The sequence below is a fragment of the Corythoichthys intestinalis genome, chromosome 11, assembly GCF_030265065.1.
Source record: "Corythoichthys intestinalis isolate RoL2023-P3 chromosome 11, ASM3026506v1, whole genome shotgun sequence".
Taxonomy (NCBI): Eukaryota; Metazoa; Chordata; class Actinopteri; order Syngnathiformes; family Syngnathidae; genus Corythoichthys; species Corythoichthys intestinalis.
Genome location: NC_080405.1, coordinates 9,136,892 through 9,153,699, shown reverse-complemented (window position 1 = coordinate 9,153,699; position 16,808 = coordinate 9,136,892). Strand labels below are relative to the sequence as shown.

The window sequence follows — 16,808 nt, the reverse complement described above, 5'->3', positions numbered from 1 at the left end:
CGTCGTTCACTAGCTGTCTAGCTTTGGAAAAAGACGCTTCGGAGTGAGTACAGCATAGACAGATTTAAATGACAGTAGAGTGAAATGCCCACTACAGTCCTTATGTACCGTATGTTGAATGTACATATCCATCTTGTGTCTTATCTTTCCATTCCAACAATTTATTTTATTGAATATATATATAATTCACAGAAAAATATGGCATATTTTATAGATGGTTTGAATTGCGATTAATTGCGATTAATTACGATTAATGAATTTTTAAGCTTTAATTAACTCGATTAAAAATTTTAATCGTTTGACAGCCCTAATATATATGTGTATATATATATATATATATATATATATATATATATATATATATATATATATATATATATATATATATATGATATATCACATTTTATATATACAGTGGGGAGAACAAGTATTTGAAAATGAAATGAAATATATGAAAATGAAAATCTCGACCACTCTTTGATGACTGCGATTTCTGCATCGCGACCCTTGTTATATTACCATGTTTCACCCATAAAATCCCCCGAAAATCCAACTGTGACCATTCACAGCTGTGTCTTCACACTCGGTGATACATGCTACAAGGAGTTTTTGGATCGAAAAGAGGTAAGTACATGTTAATATCTCGTTAAACCCTCCCCCCCAAAAAAGTAGCTTTCAATCATAGAAAATAATTCATTTGCTAAAATAAAATTGCCCTCTCCTATGAATAATATTTCATTTTTTTGTACAATATTATTTTTGTTTGAAATTATTTTTTTCTGATTGAAGTGCAAAAGGTTTTGAACTCACTCACTCACTCACTCACTCACTCACTCACTCACTCACTCACTCACTCACTCACTCACTCACTCACTCACTCACTCACTCACTCACTCACTCACTCACTCACTCACTCACTCACTCACTCACTCACTGTCCTGGCCAATATCTGGCCCAAACGCAAAACAACATTACTTCAATCAAAAAAGTTGTTTCAATTAAAAAAAAAAAAAAAAAAAAAAATTCAATGGATCAAAAAAACAAAAACAACAAAAGACGAAAAAATTAAATCAAAGATATATCGTTTTCAAACACTTTTTTTCAATCCCAAATTTATTTTTCCATTCAAACACATTTTTTTAAGTGAAATAACATTTTTTTGATTGAAAATATATATTTTAATCGAAACAACTGTTTTTTTTTTTTTTTTAATTGAATAATAAAGACACGAATCTACCTCCATAAGTCATCAGCATCTTCAGATCTTGTGTATTATTATGTATTTTTTATCTTTTACACAACATATTTAGATAAAAATATCTACTATTAAAAATTGTGTTGTACTATTTTACCCCAGACTATGTAGACGTAATCATTCAGTTTAGTGATTTCTCAGTTTCAAGATGAACTTTTCAAAGAATAACAAGTACAAGATGGCTTTTTTTTTTTTTTTTTTTTTTTAATATTTAACTTTAAAAATATTAAGTTGAGAATGTTAATTAAAATGAATATTAATACAATCTAATCATGATAAAAAAATGTTTTTGAATTTCATGTATAAGGAATATGGCGACCACTGGCATCAATGGTAAAAATAAATAAATAAATAAATAAATAAAATAAAAATAAAAAAACCCCAAAATTATGACATGTAGTTTCCAGTGATGTCCATGACAGGCTTTTGTCACTTGTCATCTAATGAGTTACTTTCCCTTTTCAAGTAATCAGACTAATCAGCATGCATTGCTGAAGAGCAATTCACATGGGCAAGGAAACAGATAAGCTTGTGTCCAGTTCAGGCAATAGCAGATTTTTATCACTAGATTACATTAGCGAGTGACATTTAGTCCCATGCATTGCACCAAAACTGTTACCATAAAGCACTTCACATTTTCAAGTTACTTTGGCAATAAGAGTTATTTCACGGTTATTCCCGCCATTCTCACAATTTACCCATGGTTTAGTCCTAAAATCCATTTTAAAAACACAAGGTTCAAATTTCACCTGAACCATTATCTGTGTCCAAACCTTGTAGCACCTATATCAAAGAAAATCTCCATTTTCAAATTTAGGGTGAAACATTTAGAGTGTCTTTATTGCTGTCAAATGCCGCTTAAGGTTGTATGTGAAATAAACAGCACAATACAGTATGTAAGGGTTTACGCAGCATTGAGAACAAGGGGAACTACAAGAAAGTGTTTGCGTGCTTGGACAAGAGAGACTTGTTCCCTGCCCGAATCTGTTTTTTTTGCTGCCGTGAAATAGCAGTTCCATGGCCTACTAGCATGGCGGTCATGTGGCTAACAAGCAGAACTGAAGCCTGACTCACACAGGGACAACAGATCATTGGGAACTGACTCACATTCAGTCTGCGCCATTTCCATAGCACAATTATTCCGGGGTGGTGTGACATCCGAGACAAATAAGTACACACTCACATAAATGCTCACTAGAGGAAAACACGTTCCTTTTTTTTGTTTTCCACTGCCTTCTTTAGCTCAAAGTTTGTCCCTCAAACATTGTCATTCATTGTTCTCTAGAGTATAATCAATCCATCCACGGTTAAAGCAGTCTTTGATCATCATCTGATCTGGCTCAATTTTTATCCATAACACCTTCCTTCATCGTGTTCAGCTAGGCAGTTAATGCTAGGTGTTAGCAAAAGGAGGTGAAGCTTACATCTCAGGTGGCGCAAAGTCTGGCTGACGCATCTGGTATCCTCGTTTCACCATCTTGTAGAACTTGGAGTCCACCGCCATACTAGGATAAGGGCTCTTACCTAATGGAGCACAATTGCAACATCACTAAATGTGAATAGAGGTACAGTATTGGTTTCTGATTGACTGATTGAGATCTTGGTGATTTACAATAGTTTTTCTCATCACGACTGACATTTTACCAGTTTTTATGTAATATATATCTAATTCAAAGCCATTGACGTCCAATTAATTTGAAGTCCTCAGTAGAATGTGAATACGTCAGCAGCATGGGTGTTGCCAGACATATTTCACTGGGACACATGCTCCAGTATAAATTTCACCGGTAAAACAAAAAACATATACAGTGTTGGAAAGACTTTGGGTGTTTAAGTCTATAAAGCATAATCTACATTAGGGGTCGGGAACCTTTTTGGCCGAGAGAGCCATGAACACCACATATTTTTAAATGTAATTCCGTGAGAGCCATACAACATGCTTAAAACAAAAAATACAAGTAATGTGTGGGTTTTTGTAATTTCAACACTTTTAAAGAACAATCAGTCTCTAAATTCTTTTTAATAACATAGTTACGCTGTTACTAATCATTGAAGAGTATTTCTTACCATTAATGCGTTAATCCATTGGTAGATTTTTTTCTTTACCTAACACAGTGAAGGACTTGAATAGATCCTCCCCTCTTGTTGTCCCTATCATAGTCAAATCCTTGCAATCACGCTGAACTGCGATAAATAGCTTACGTCTGTTGACATATCCAAAGCGAGAGAAAAAAACGGTGCCACATTTATGTCCTTATGTTATGTCCTGCTGAAAAGTACGATATTCGTATTTTTTTTTCTTTTTGCCATCTTCTCAAAAGGGTTCTAAAATTCAATGACAACGCGGAAAAAGTAACCGAAAACAAGGAAATACTTCCTGATCTCACTTACACGAGCACATCGGCCGCTATTTTCGACAGTAAAATACGGCAACCCCACTTGAACAGTGTCTCTGCCTCATCTGCGTTGCCTATGCGATTAATAGATTGATAAATAGATAGATAGACACAATGACATGTATGTTTGTCACTTTACCACTGAAATGACTGCGAACCGGTTGTAGTATAGGACTACGCATCCCATGATCACCCTGAGCTCACGCAGCCAATGGCATGGGACTTGAGGGGGACCTAACGTAGCACATCTAGGTTGCTATTTGGTGGTATCTAGTACGAAGTGCGTGAGTGTTGTCGGAGCATTAAAAAAGTTAACATACGCCGCAAAAGTCACGTCTGCTCATTACTGCACAACACGAACGTACGACTGGTGACCGTCGCCGTTTCGCGCATTGCGCAAAGGAGTATAACGAAACTTTTTTTTTTTTTTTTAAATAATTTATAAAGATTTGTCTGCGAGACAGATGCAGCCGTCAAAAGAGCAAGATCTGGCTCTCGAGCTATAGGTTCCCGACCCCTGATCTAAATAATGCACCTATTTAATATGGTCTCACTACTCTATTCACTCCATATTAAGGATGGGCGGATCAATACCAAAATATCGATGTTTCGATCCAGCGCGTTAAGTTTTAGGTATCGATTCCCAAGCAAAAGTATCGATATTTGGAATAAATATATTTTCTTTGTCTGTTTTTTGGGTATATTTTTGTGCACCTTTTGTATGACTTTTGCCTTTCGCATTCTACACGCACGTAAGCAGTGCACACACATAAGCAGAGCACCGGTGTCTGCTCCCGCCTCCATTTATGTCCCTATCATATGTCGATCAGCATGCTTTTCCTCCGCCCCTCTCACGAGGCACCAACACAGTCACAACAAACAAACATTTGGAAGCTAGTGGTACCATGGCTGCGGCATCGACGACGGATCGTAAAAGAAGTCTGGTTTGGACATATTTCATCTTAATAAATAGCAACGAGGCTAAGTGCACAGTTTGTGCCGAAACTGTCAGATATTCTGGTTATACCAAAAGCTTCACGAAACACTTAAGCAATGTGCATCCCGAAGCACACGACAAATTTAATGAAAAACATGCCGCTCAAGCCGAGGAGGACACGAGAAAAGACAAGAGCACGCAGCCGAAGCAAAGCAAAGTACTTTAGAAGGGGCGATTGCGAAAAGCAGGACTTATCCAGGTAACGTAGGTGCTAATAGATAATCAGAGAGGATATAAGCATTAGTGGCTGATGTGCAATATGAAACGATAAATATGGCGTTTTTGTCATCTCACATAAAAAGAACTTTGCAGGACTATTGAATATGCTTTGTAATGGAAAGTTATAGCTACATCTTGTTTGTGAAAAGCAAAGTTCATACCGCATTATATAAAAAAAAGTAAAATGACCGTAGTGACATATTCAACAGTGAAGTATTACTGTAACCTAACTGTGAGTCTCCATTTTATTATTAGTTTTTGATACAATGAGGAAAAATCAGCCCACATCACATTCAATAGGATAGTCAAGTGAACTACTAACAAGCAAGTTGGGTATAAAAAATATATGAATTATTACTTAACATTTCAAATGCACACATCTCCCCTTACTGTATTTCTAACATTAGCTATTATTCCTTTTTTTTTTTAAATTGCAAGTGACTATTGTTTATTGGATTTGTTTTTAATGATCTATCATTAGAGGGCGGTAACATGCTATTATTAATTCCTTCTTTAATTAGATTCAAAATATTTAACTTAGGTAGGTTAAAATTTGATCAAATACAACGTGTAGCTGGGAAATGTTCTGTGCATATAAATTTAAGGGTCATGTTTAAAGAGTGAGACTGACTTATCAGATTTTGTTGTTGATGGATTGGTTTGTGAGTTTGAAGGGAAACGGCTTTGCTAGTTATTAAAAGCAGCAGTTTTTCCATTGCATATATATATATATGTATGTATATATGTATATGTATATATATGTATGTATATATGTATATGTATATACTGGACTGTCTCAGAAAATTAGAATACACAATATTCTAATTTTTTGAGACAGTCCTGTGTATATATACAGGACTGTCTCAGGAAATTAGAATATTGTGTATTCTCTCAGGAAATTAGAATATTGTGTATTCTAATTTCCTGAGACAGTCCTGTATATATACACAGGACTGTCTCAAAAAATTAGAATATTGTGTATTCTAATTTTCTGAGACAGTCCAGTATATGTGTATATATATGTGTATATATATGTGTATATATATATATATATATATATATATATATATATATATATATATATATATATATATTTACTTCCGGCATCGATATTGGATCAGGATCGCAATATTTGGCCTTGGTATTACTTGGTATTGGATCGAATCCAAAATCACTGGTATCGCCCATTACCACTCTATATAAACAATCTCAAATATAGTAATTTATGCACATAACTTTGGTTGTGATAGCCATAGGAGTTGATACTTCCGCACTTTCGGGAGATATGCTGCATTCATGTGTATCAGGAGATTCGAGTTCCCGTAATGTGTCTTAATATGGGATAAAAACATGGTTGCTGCAAAGAAGGGCAGCCTATTTTACTGCCCAATGATACAATGCTGGCCAAAAGTATTGGCACCCCTGCAATTCTGTCGGGTAATGCTCAATTACTCCCAGAAAATGATTGCAATTACAAATGCTTTGGTAGTAATACCTTCATTGATTTTGGTTGCAATGAAAAAACACAAAAGAGAATGGAAAAAAAATCAAATCATTAACATTTTACTAGGGCTGTCAAAATTATCGCGTTAACGCGCGGTAATTAATTTTTTAAATTAATCACGTTAAAATATTTGACGCAATTAACGCACATGTCCCGCTCAGACAGTATTCTGCCTTTTGGTAAGTTTTACAGCAAGGCTTTTTGTGCTGTCTAACAGCGAACTCTTGTGGTCGCTTTGCGACATGGTTTGTTTTCTTGCCAGTTCAATATGGCTGCACGACGTCTTGGGCTGACGCCTACGTTGTAATGTTGTGCTCATATGATCCTTGGACAAGATTTGTCCGTTAGTATGGTTGTTGTAAAGAATGTACATATTATGTTAGTAAGCGAAATGTTATATTTTTTGTATGAGACGCTTTTTGCTAAGCTAACATTGTTGCTAATGCAATGCTTGTGTACTTTTTTTTTTAGTTTTACGACGGTCTAAAGAGGACAATAGTTTGAGGCTATTTTATTAATAAATCAGATGAAAAAGGAAGAAGTCTGATTATTAAGGCGTCGTTCACTAGCTGTCTAGCTTTGGAAAAAGTAGACGCTTCGGAGTGAGGAACGCATAGACAGATTTAAATGACAGTAGAGTGAAATGCCCACAACAGTACTTATGTACCGTATGTTGAATGTATATATCCATCTTGTGTCTTATCTTTCCATTCCAACAATTTATTTTACAGAATATATATATATAATTTACAGAAAAATATGTCATATTTTATAGATGGTCTGAATTGCGATTAATTGCGTTTAATTACGATTAATTAATTTTTAAGCTGTAATTAACTCGATTAAAAATTTTAATCGTTTGACAGCCCTACATTTTACACAAAACTCAAAAAATGGGCCGGACAAAAGTATTGGCACCCTTTAAAAAATCATGTGATGCTTTTCTTAACAACACCTGTTACTTGCCTATGGTACATAACAGGTGGTGGAAATAATTAAATCACATGTGCAGCCAGTTAAAATGGATTAAAGTTGACTCAACCTCTGTCCTGTGTCCTTGTGTGTACCACATCAAGCATGGAGAAAAGAAAGAAGACCAAAGAACTGTCTGAGGACTTGAGAAGAAAAATTGTGATGAAGGGTGGGCAATCTCAAGGCTACAAGTCCATCTCCAAGGACCTGAATGTTCCTGTGTCTACTGTGCACAGTGTCATCAATAAGTGTGAAGCCCATGGCACTGTGGCTGACCTCCCAAGATGTGGACCGAAAAGAAAAATTGACGAGAGATTTCAACGGAAGATTGTGCGCATGGTGGATAAAGAACCTCGACTAACATTCAAACAAGTTCAAGCTGTCCTGCAGTCCAAGGGTACAACAGTGTCAACCCGTACTATCCAACGGCATCTGAATGAAAAGGGACTCGAAGGTAGAATACCCAGGAAGACCCCACTTCCGACCCAGATACATAAAAAAGCCAGGCTGGAGTTTGCCAAAACTTACTCGAGAAAGCCATAAACATTTTAAAAGAATGTTCACTGGTGAGATGAGAAAAAAGTAGAGCTTTTGGGAAAATGCATCAACATAGAGTTTACAGGGAAAAAAAACGAAGCCTTCAAAGAAAAGAACACGGTCCCCACAATCAAGCATGGTGAAAGTTCCCTGATGTTTTGGGGTTGCTTTGCTGCCTCTGGCACTGGACTGCTTGACCGTGTGCATGGCCATGAAGACTACCAACAAATTTTGCAGCATAATGTAGGGCCCAGTGTGAGAAAGCTCGGTCTCCCACAGAGGTCATGGGTCTTCCAGCAGGACAATGACCCAAAACACACTTCAAAAAAGCACTACAAAATGGTTTGATAGAAAGCACTGGAGACTTTTAAAGTGGCCAGCAATGAGTCCAGACCGGAGTCCTATAGAACACCTGTGGAGAGATCTGAAAATAGCAGTTTGGAGAAGGCACCCTTCAAATCAGAGACCTGGAACGGTTGGCCAAAGAAGAACGGTCTAAAATTCCAGCAGAGCATTGTAAGAAACTCATTGATGGATACTGGAAGTTTGTGCTACCAAGTATTAGGTTGAGGGTGCCAAGACTTTTGTGCGGCCCATTTTTGGATTTTTTTTTTTTTTTTAAATTCTCACTCTGTTTTGTGTTTTTTTCATTGCAAGCAAAATAAAAGAAAATATTACTAACAAAACATTTGTAATTGCAGTCATTTTTTGGGAGAAATGGAGCATTATCCCATGGGTACCAATACTTTTGGCCAGCACTGTACATCACAAGATAAATGACTGTTTGGCGCTTTTTTTGGACACCATGTAATAGAGGATCATTTTTTCGATGACTCCAACAACACTTGAATGCAGCATCAATATTATGGTGCGTGTGCCAAACTGCCAAACATATAGTCGACAGTGACATCTTCCCACCTGCTTTACAGGTGAGTGGAAGATAAACTGTCCATCCTTCTTGTTCGTTTTTATCTCATGTGTTGATGTTTGTTAGGTCACCTATTCCCATAAATAGTGAAGTTAAATGGTTCGACTTTAATCTTCACGTATCAGGCAGTTAATTGCGGTAAACTACTCTGTTCACAAATTGAGGTAGAAGATTAGAGTCCGTCTTTTAGCTGACTGGCTATGAATACAATGACAATAAAATGCGATTTGACTGAGAGGCTCTCACTCAAGAGCTTTGTCAAATATTGTGTTAACATACCTGTGGTATTTGAACTGTGTCACTACTGATGATATTTATTGCTATTTGTTTATATGACCAAAATGAATAGAATCATTCTGTATGAATTTATTGCCTATCTTTGTGATATAACGTCTAAGTTTTGTATGTGTGCTAATCATGATTTCCAGCTGTTATTCAAGCATATTATTTGTTACTTCCATCTCGGTCATCTGTAACAAGATGTCTTATTTTTTTAATTATATTTTACTCAAACAGCATTATATTAAATTAAATTAGCAAGGGGGATTAGGAGAGGTAAGCTAGGTAACCTGAGGATTGTAGAAAAAGGTGAAGGAGAGATGGAAGTTGACGAGCATGAGCAGAGGTGATTGACTATCAACAAGGGATGTCCAATTTTGATTTTGAAAACTGATGGCTGAACAAACAAAAAAACATCCCATTTTTGCAGAAACTTGTATTTTGGCTTGAGTATTTTACGGAAAACACTCAGGTGACTTGAAGTTCCGCTCTGAAACCCCCAATATGGCCAACTTTCAAAATTGTCCGATATGCATGTGTGATAAATGATTGGAAAGCTTAAAATCTCAATTTTCTAGGGGAAGAAAATTTTTGAACAGAGGGGCATTTAAAAAAAAAAAAAAATTAAACAGCGAAACCCTATCTGGACGTAAGAGCATGAAAGAGCAGAATTAAAGACGTCATGACTTTAACGAGATATTATTGTGTACTTACCTTGTTTCGATCCAAAAACTCCATGTAGCATGTATCACTGAGTGTCAAGACAGAGCTGTGAATTGCCACAGCTGGATTTTTTGGGGGATTTTATGGGTGAAATATGGTAATATAACAAGGGTCGCGATGCAGAAATCGCAGACATCAAGGAGTGGTCATTTTCTTTTTCATATATTTACCCTTTTAAACATCTTTTTTTTTTTTTTTTTTTTAATGTTTCTTTGTTTGGATCGATTATTTATCATCTAACATATCGGGGAAAATGCGACTAAGAAAAAATACAATTAAGCGATAGTTATGAGGTAGATATCTGTGACTTTTTTACAGACACCAATTTTTTTCATTGTGACGTAATTTGTTTAAAAGTTTAAAATATGCAAGTGAATAATTTTTTCAAGTCTTTTTTTTTTTTTAAACAAAATATTAGGCATCAGTTAATGATTCAAAGCTAAAAATGACATTTTCAGTAATAAATATAATTAAATACCTTCGTTTTATGGATGGGTTGAAACAAAAACGGCTGCGCGACGTCTGTAAACGGAGGTTTCAAGGGTAAAACGGACAAAATAAAAATAGTTCAGGGGCTATGAATGCGCCATGAATCTGCTATGGCAGCATATACAGTAGATATATCGTTCTATCAAACACAACAGTTCTATTGGCTTAAAATACAGCAGTTTATTTTAAAGAGGAGTGCAAGAGCAGAAACTGCTTTTTCAGTCTTATCTGTGTTTTCCACCATATGTAGTTTAAAGTGCTGTTTCTGACTTTTTATGATAAATAAATCCTTAAAAAACTTTGCTCGCTCGCCAGTTCCCCTCTGTGCCCCAGTAATGTATTAGGTTTCGTGACATCCCTGGTATGCATGCATTTGTGTGTGTCTTCTCACCCAGAGAGAAAATCTCCCACAGGAGGATTCCATAGGACCAGACATCACTTTGAACAGTGTATACACAGTCAAAGATGCTCTCTGGAGCCATCCACTTCACTGGTAGACGTGCCTTTAAACAGCCATGATGATCAATGAAAACATAAGTGTGCACAAATAACAATATGATTTAGATATGTGTGCTTACGTTGCCCTTCACCACGTAGTTGGAGTCATTCATGATGTCCCGCGCCAGGCCAAAGTCACAAATCTTAGCTACTCTGTGGTCCGTCAAAAGGACATTTCGAGCGGCTACATCTCTGTGAATACACTGCACACAAGAATGTCAAATATATCAGCATTTTTCATGTCAGAAGTTGTTTTTTTTTAAAAAGTATCTTTTTAAAAATGTGATTACAGTATGGTTTAAATGATCAATCAAATGTTGAATAAAATATTTTATAAAAAGCCTCGGGATGTTAATCGAAACCTGGTTCTTTTTAGAGGTCGACCAATATGGGATTTTTGAATGCTGATGCCGATACCGATATCTGAAACCGATATCTGAAAAAAAAATTCAGCCAATTGCCGATATCCAAAGCTTATTTTGTAAGCCAATATTTAAGGCTGTTATACTTTTGTTTTTCTTTTTAAAAACATGTAAAAAATGAAAGGCAATTAAAAAAAAAAATTCTTCATACAGCTTCAAATTTACAGTGATGACCTGAAACTTAAAACGATTAATTCGGTCTAGTGCTACCAAACCAACGAACACAGCACTTCTTTTTATGATTATATGCACTCAGCAAGAGCAGTACATCATTTTCAATAATTAAACCTACTGGACTTCACAACAAGATGTAAACAAGTGCAAGTGAAAGTTTAAAGGCCAAATTACAGTGGGGCAAATAAGTATATAGCCACCAATTGTGCAAGCTAACCCTACTTGAAAAGATTAGAGAGGCCTGTAATTGTCAACATGGGTAAACCTACACCATGAGAGCCAGAATGTGGGGGAAAAAACAGAAAATCACAATGTTTGATTTTTAAAGAATTTATTTCCAAATTAGAGTGGAAAATAAGTATTTGGTCACCTACAAACAAGCAAGATTTCTGGCTGTCAAAGAGGTCTAACTTCTTCTAACGAGGTCTAACCAGGCTCCACTCGTTACTTGTATTAATGGCACCTGTTTGAACTCATTATCGGTATAAAAGACACCTGTCCACAACCTCATCAGTCACATTCCAAACTCCACTATGGCCGAGACCAAAGAGCTGTCGAAGGACACCAGAGACAAAATTGTAGACCTGCACCAGGTTGGGACGACTGAATCTGCAATAGGTAAAACGCATGGTGTAAAGAAATCAACTGTGGGAGCAATTATTAGAAAATGGAAGACATACAAGACCACTGATAATCTCCCTCGATCTGGGGCTCCATGCAGGATCTCACCCCGTGGCGTCAAAATGATAACAAGAACGGTGAGCAAAAATCCCAGAACCATGGGGGGGGGGCACCTAGTGAATGTCCCACAGAGAGCTTGGACCACAGTAACAAAGGCTACTATCAGTAACACACCAGGGACTCAAATCCTTCACTGCCAGACGTGTCCCCCTGCTGAAGCCAGTACATGTCCAGGCCCGTCTGCGGTTCGCTAGAGAGCATTTGGATGATCCAGAAGAGGACTGGGAGAATGTGTTATGGTCAGATGAAACCAAAATAGAACTGTGAAGCATGGGGGTGGAAAACATCATGCTTTGGGGTTGTTTTTCTGAAAAGGGACCAGGACGACTGATCTGTGTAAAGGAAAGAATGAACGGGGCCATGTATCGAGAGATTTTGAGTGAAAATCTCCTTCCATCAGCAAGGGCATTGAAGATGAGACGTGGCTGGGTCTTTTAGCATGACAGTGATCCCAAACACACAGCCAGGGCAACAAAGGAGTGGCTTTGTAAGAAGCATTTCATGGTCCTGGAGTGGCCTAGCCAGTCTCCAGATCTCAACCCCATAGAAAATCTGTGGAGAGGGTTGTCTTCTCCGTGTCCGTGTTACCCAACGACAGAGGAGATCTGCATGGAGGAATGGGCCAAAATACCAGCAACAGTGTGTGAAAAGCTTGTGAAGAGTTACAGAAAACGTTTGGCCTCAGTTATTGCCAACAAAGGGTACATGACAAAATATTGAGATGAACTTTTGGTATTGACCAAATACTTATTTTCAACCATGATTTGCAAATAAATTCTTTAAAAATCAAACAATGTGATTTTCTGTTTTCTTTTTCCACATTCTGTCTCTCATGGTTGAGGTTTACCCATGTTGACAATTACAGGCCTCTCTAATGTTTTCAAGTGGAAAGAACTTGCACAATTAGTGGTTGACTAAATACTTATTATTATATTATATTATATAATACTTAACTACTTTGTCATTCTTTGCGTCACGCCTTCCCATAGGGGACTGAGCTTCATTTAGTAAGAGTCACACTCATGTCCAAGCCGGATTTAAGCTTGGATTTTTGAAGAAGTACGAAAGCTGTACCACATACAAACAGGAAGGATTATCTCAGGAGTAATTTGTTCGAGGATTCAATGTAATTATTATGTTTTTCGTACCATGAATGCATTTTTAAATGTGAAAAAAATCAACGGGAGAAATCAGCCGCTACTGCATTGGCATCGTAGTTCGCCATATTTACGTAAAATAAACGCTAACCGGACGTCTTTTTTACTTTTAACCAAGAATCAAGACCGTTTTGCTTCCATATCCGTGAAGCATTCGGGGATTTAAGCATTTATGCACAAGAATTTTCATCAAAAAAGCTCTGTTTACATCAGGCGGCCGCTAGCCTCATTCACTACAACTATATAACTAACTATACAACTGTATAATGACAACAAAGGGCTATTCTATTCTATAATAAGTTGTGATTGCATATAGAATTTATCAATAATCTATTGATAAATTATTTATAATTGATTTTGCTTGTTTTCCTCGAGTATTAAGTTTCTGATGTGAAAACAGTGTTTTAGAAAAAAAATTATATTGCTATTTTGGGCAAAAACGTATATGATATGTTAAGTATTGCTATTGATCCTGGAAATACAGGCGATCATCTCTGAACTTGGTGATTTTTGTGTATCTAGTGTAAAATCTGAGAATTTTACAGCCATTTTAAGTTTGTTTACACCTATACAAAAAATAATTAATCGGACGTTTATATGGGAACGACTTTAAATTTTTTGATGCCGCTGCTCATGGAGACTCATATATGGCTAAGGTAGGCGCCTGTTTTGATTTTAGGTCAGTAGCAGCTTTGGTTTTGAGAATATTTGAACTTGAAGTTTTTGAAAATACGCCCCCTACGAATCGGCCCTGCGCCCCATGTCATGTCAATATATTATGAAGTCTATGTTCTGACAATCCCACTTATTGATTACTCTTCTTTTCCAATGACAATCAGTAATAGAATGGATAAGGAATGGCACAGATAAGCAGTGTTCAATTAACCATCCCTATTAAGCTAGCAACCCGCCCAGAGTAGAGCTAGTTTTTTCGTTCATAGTTAGAAGCAACAAAATGAGGAAAAGCGGAAAACGGATGCAATGATTACTCTTGGCAAACACCCATTTGTATATGCCCTGTGACTGAGTAGAAACCAGTTCAGGCTGGAGTTCGCCTTTTGCCCCAAGTCAGAAGCTCGTGACCCTGACCAGGATAAGCGATGTTGGAAATGGATGGATGGCAAACATCTGTTAAATACATTCAAATTCACCAATCCATTTTACACAGCCTATTCTGTTCAGGGTCACAGGTGAGCTCCTAGTAAGATGCAGGGTAACATATTTTTTGGAACATTTAAAAAAGAACACCACACTTAAAAACCTTTAAAATATACCCGGAAGCGAATTGCACTTTGGATAATGAAATAATACTGCCAAAAAATGCTCACATTCTTGGCAGCCAAAAAGTCCAAGCCTTGAGCTACTTGATAGGAAAACCTCAACATGTCGTCCAAGTCCAACGGCCATTCTCCAGTCTCCTCGCACACAGCATCTAGGCATGAGTCCCAGCATGTTAGAAAAACAGTGAATCTCTATTTGTTAAGGGAAAATTACTTGTTGAACAAGTGACAATGTTACTTTGAGGCAGCTCGCTGTTTGGCAGCTGACACGGTCTCATCTCCAAGTAGCTACTCGAAGATGCGCTGGAGATCCCGCTGTCACTGAAGTAAAAAGCAATCATATAATTTTGTGGACAGCGCTCAGATTTAGTTGCAGTTTCCTTAAAACTTTTGGGTTTTGTCATGGTTCATGCCCTAGCGTGTCTTGTCCTTGCTATTGATGTCACCTGTTGTGGCTTGCTCCTTCCCGGGTAGCAAGCACAGTCGGCTCAATTCTGGTTTAGCGCTGACAGTGTTGGCTGAGGTCCGGCTCCTCTCTGAACCCACTGGTTTTAAATGGGCCAATGCTGGAATCCAGCAATTGCCGTGGTTACCTTTCCCTTTAATCGACTCAGCAGATTTTACATGGGTAAAAATAAGCATTCCATACGGGTATGGCATTGATCCTAAATTTAGATTGTAGGCCGATGCTGGCATGCAACAACTGGCTTACTCATTTTTTCCTTCATGCCCAGACTACACGATTTTTTTTTGGTCTTGCACGATGATCGCAGTGTTAGATTACACGACATTGTGTCATGATGTCAAATTGTGTCTTGGACAGTATTGGGCACGTTACTTTAAAAAAAGTAATTAGTTTTAGTTACTCACTACCTCTTCCAAAAAGTAAAAAGTAACAGTTAGTAATTGAATTACTCTATAGTAAAAGCAACTAGTTACCAGGGAAAGTAACTATTTCCTGTCACGTTCTGCTGCTGGTTAGATTGTGCTTTGTTGCACAGCTGATTGTGGGGGCGACGTCGCACCTGCAGCCGATGCAGGCTCATCAATACTGCATTTAAGCACGGGAGATCTCAAAGACAGCTGCCGAGATATTGCTTTGCTGATCGCTATTTGACATCTCGCACTATAGTCTCTAGTCTTTATATTGCGTATCCGCTGTGTAGGATTTTTGTTCGTCTGCTGCCTCCTTTTGAATCTCTACCTTGTGCAGGTATTCGAGTATTGTATTTTTTGCCTTTTTCGGCTCCGTGCCTATTGTCTTAGCTTACCCTCGAGTTTGTATTTGAGCCCCGTCGACCTACCGTCACGGACCCTTTTTGTTTTTTCTACCTTTCCGCGATCGTGTGTTGTTTTTCGTTGTGATTAATAAACCTTTGTACGCCATCCCCGCTTGTTGTCTGCTGCATGGTCCAACCTTGCTTCTGCATTTGCGGACCTAACATTTCCGTTACCTTAATAAGAAGTTGTTGTGTGTCAAAGAATTTGAAATTTTCTGAGCAGTATTCGAGTAAGTTGAATAGAGAAGAACAGACAGGTAGTTGTTTTATAGAACCTTGTAATATTTATTGCACCTCACCAGCAACAGATTTATCCTACACTTGAAGTGCAACAAAAATAAACAGATTCAAATAGCTTACCACTGATGTCGACAAATGCTTTGCCCCGGGACATAAATTACACTTTACATGTACGTTCTTTCGTTTAATTTCGACCAACTTGAAATAGTGTTCATATCTCCACCTCGTAAAGGACAAGTTTTCCTCTCAATGCTCTGCCATCATATCCCTCTGCATCTGTTTTGCAGGTGTGTTTGCCACACGCGCTGTTCCAGTTTGTGTGTGAAAACACCAGCTCTGAAGTTAGTTTTTTTTTTTTTTTTTTTTTTTTAACAAACAACAGATACACATATACAAACATAGGGCGAGACAATTCACATATACACAACCGGCTCTGAAGTACGTGCGCTATTAGGCTTGAGCGTTTACGTCACATAATGGGGGATCACGTGAGGTTTGACAACAACGCAGCCATATTGGAAGCAGGGCTGGCTCGCGGGACATTAAACTTTAACTTGCCAGTTCGATAAAGAGACAAACTCGTTACTAAGGCGAAGAACAGATTTGTGATCAAACTTCAGGATGTGAACAATGTTGACCCTTACGAGCAAGCCGAGGACAAATGGAGTAAAGATGTCGACGGGCTTCCACAATTACGCGAAATGGACATTCTGCTGC

General features: G+C 37.5%; 1 protein-coding gene across 1 annotated transcript in view; it reads right to left on the bottom strand.

Moving 5' to 3' along the window:
* The window catches only part of csf1ra (colony stimulating factor 1 receptor, a), a 66,977-nt gene that overhangs the window by 14,568 nt on the left and 35,601 nt on the right, over nt 1–16,808 (bottom strand). Inside the window, exons 16-20 of the mRNA XM_057850811.1 lie at nt 14,810–14,892; nt 14,620–14,723; nt 10,878–11,000; nt 10,691–10,802; nt 2,680–2,779 (exon numbers count right to left, since the gene is read on the bottom strand). Of these exons, the coding sequence (XP_057706794.1) occupies nt 2,680–2,779; nt 10,691–10,802; nt 10,878–11,000; nt 14,620–14,723; nt 14,810–14,892 (522 nt within the window). The remainder of the gene's footprint in view (nt 1–2,679; nt 2,780–10,690; nt 10,803–10,877; nt 11,001–14,619; nt 14,724–14,809; nt 14,893–16,808) is intronic.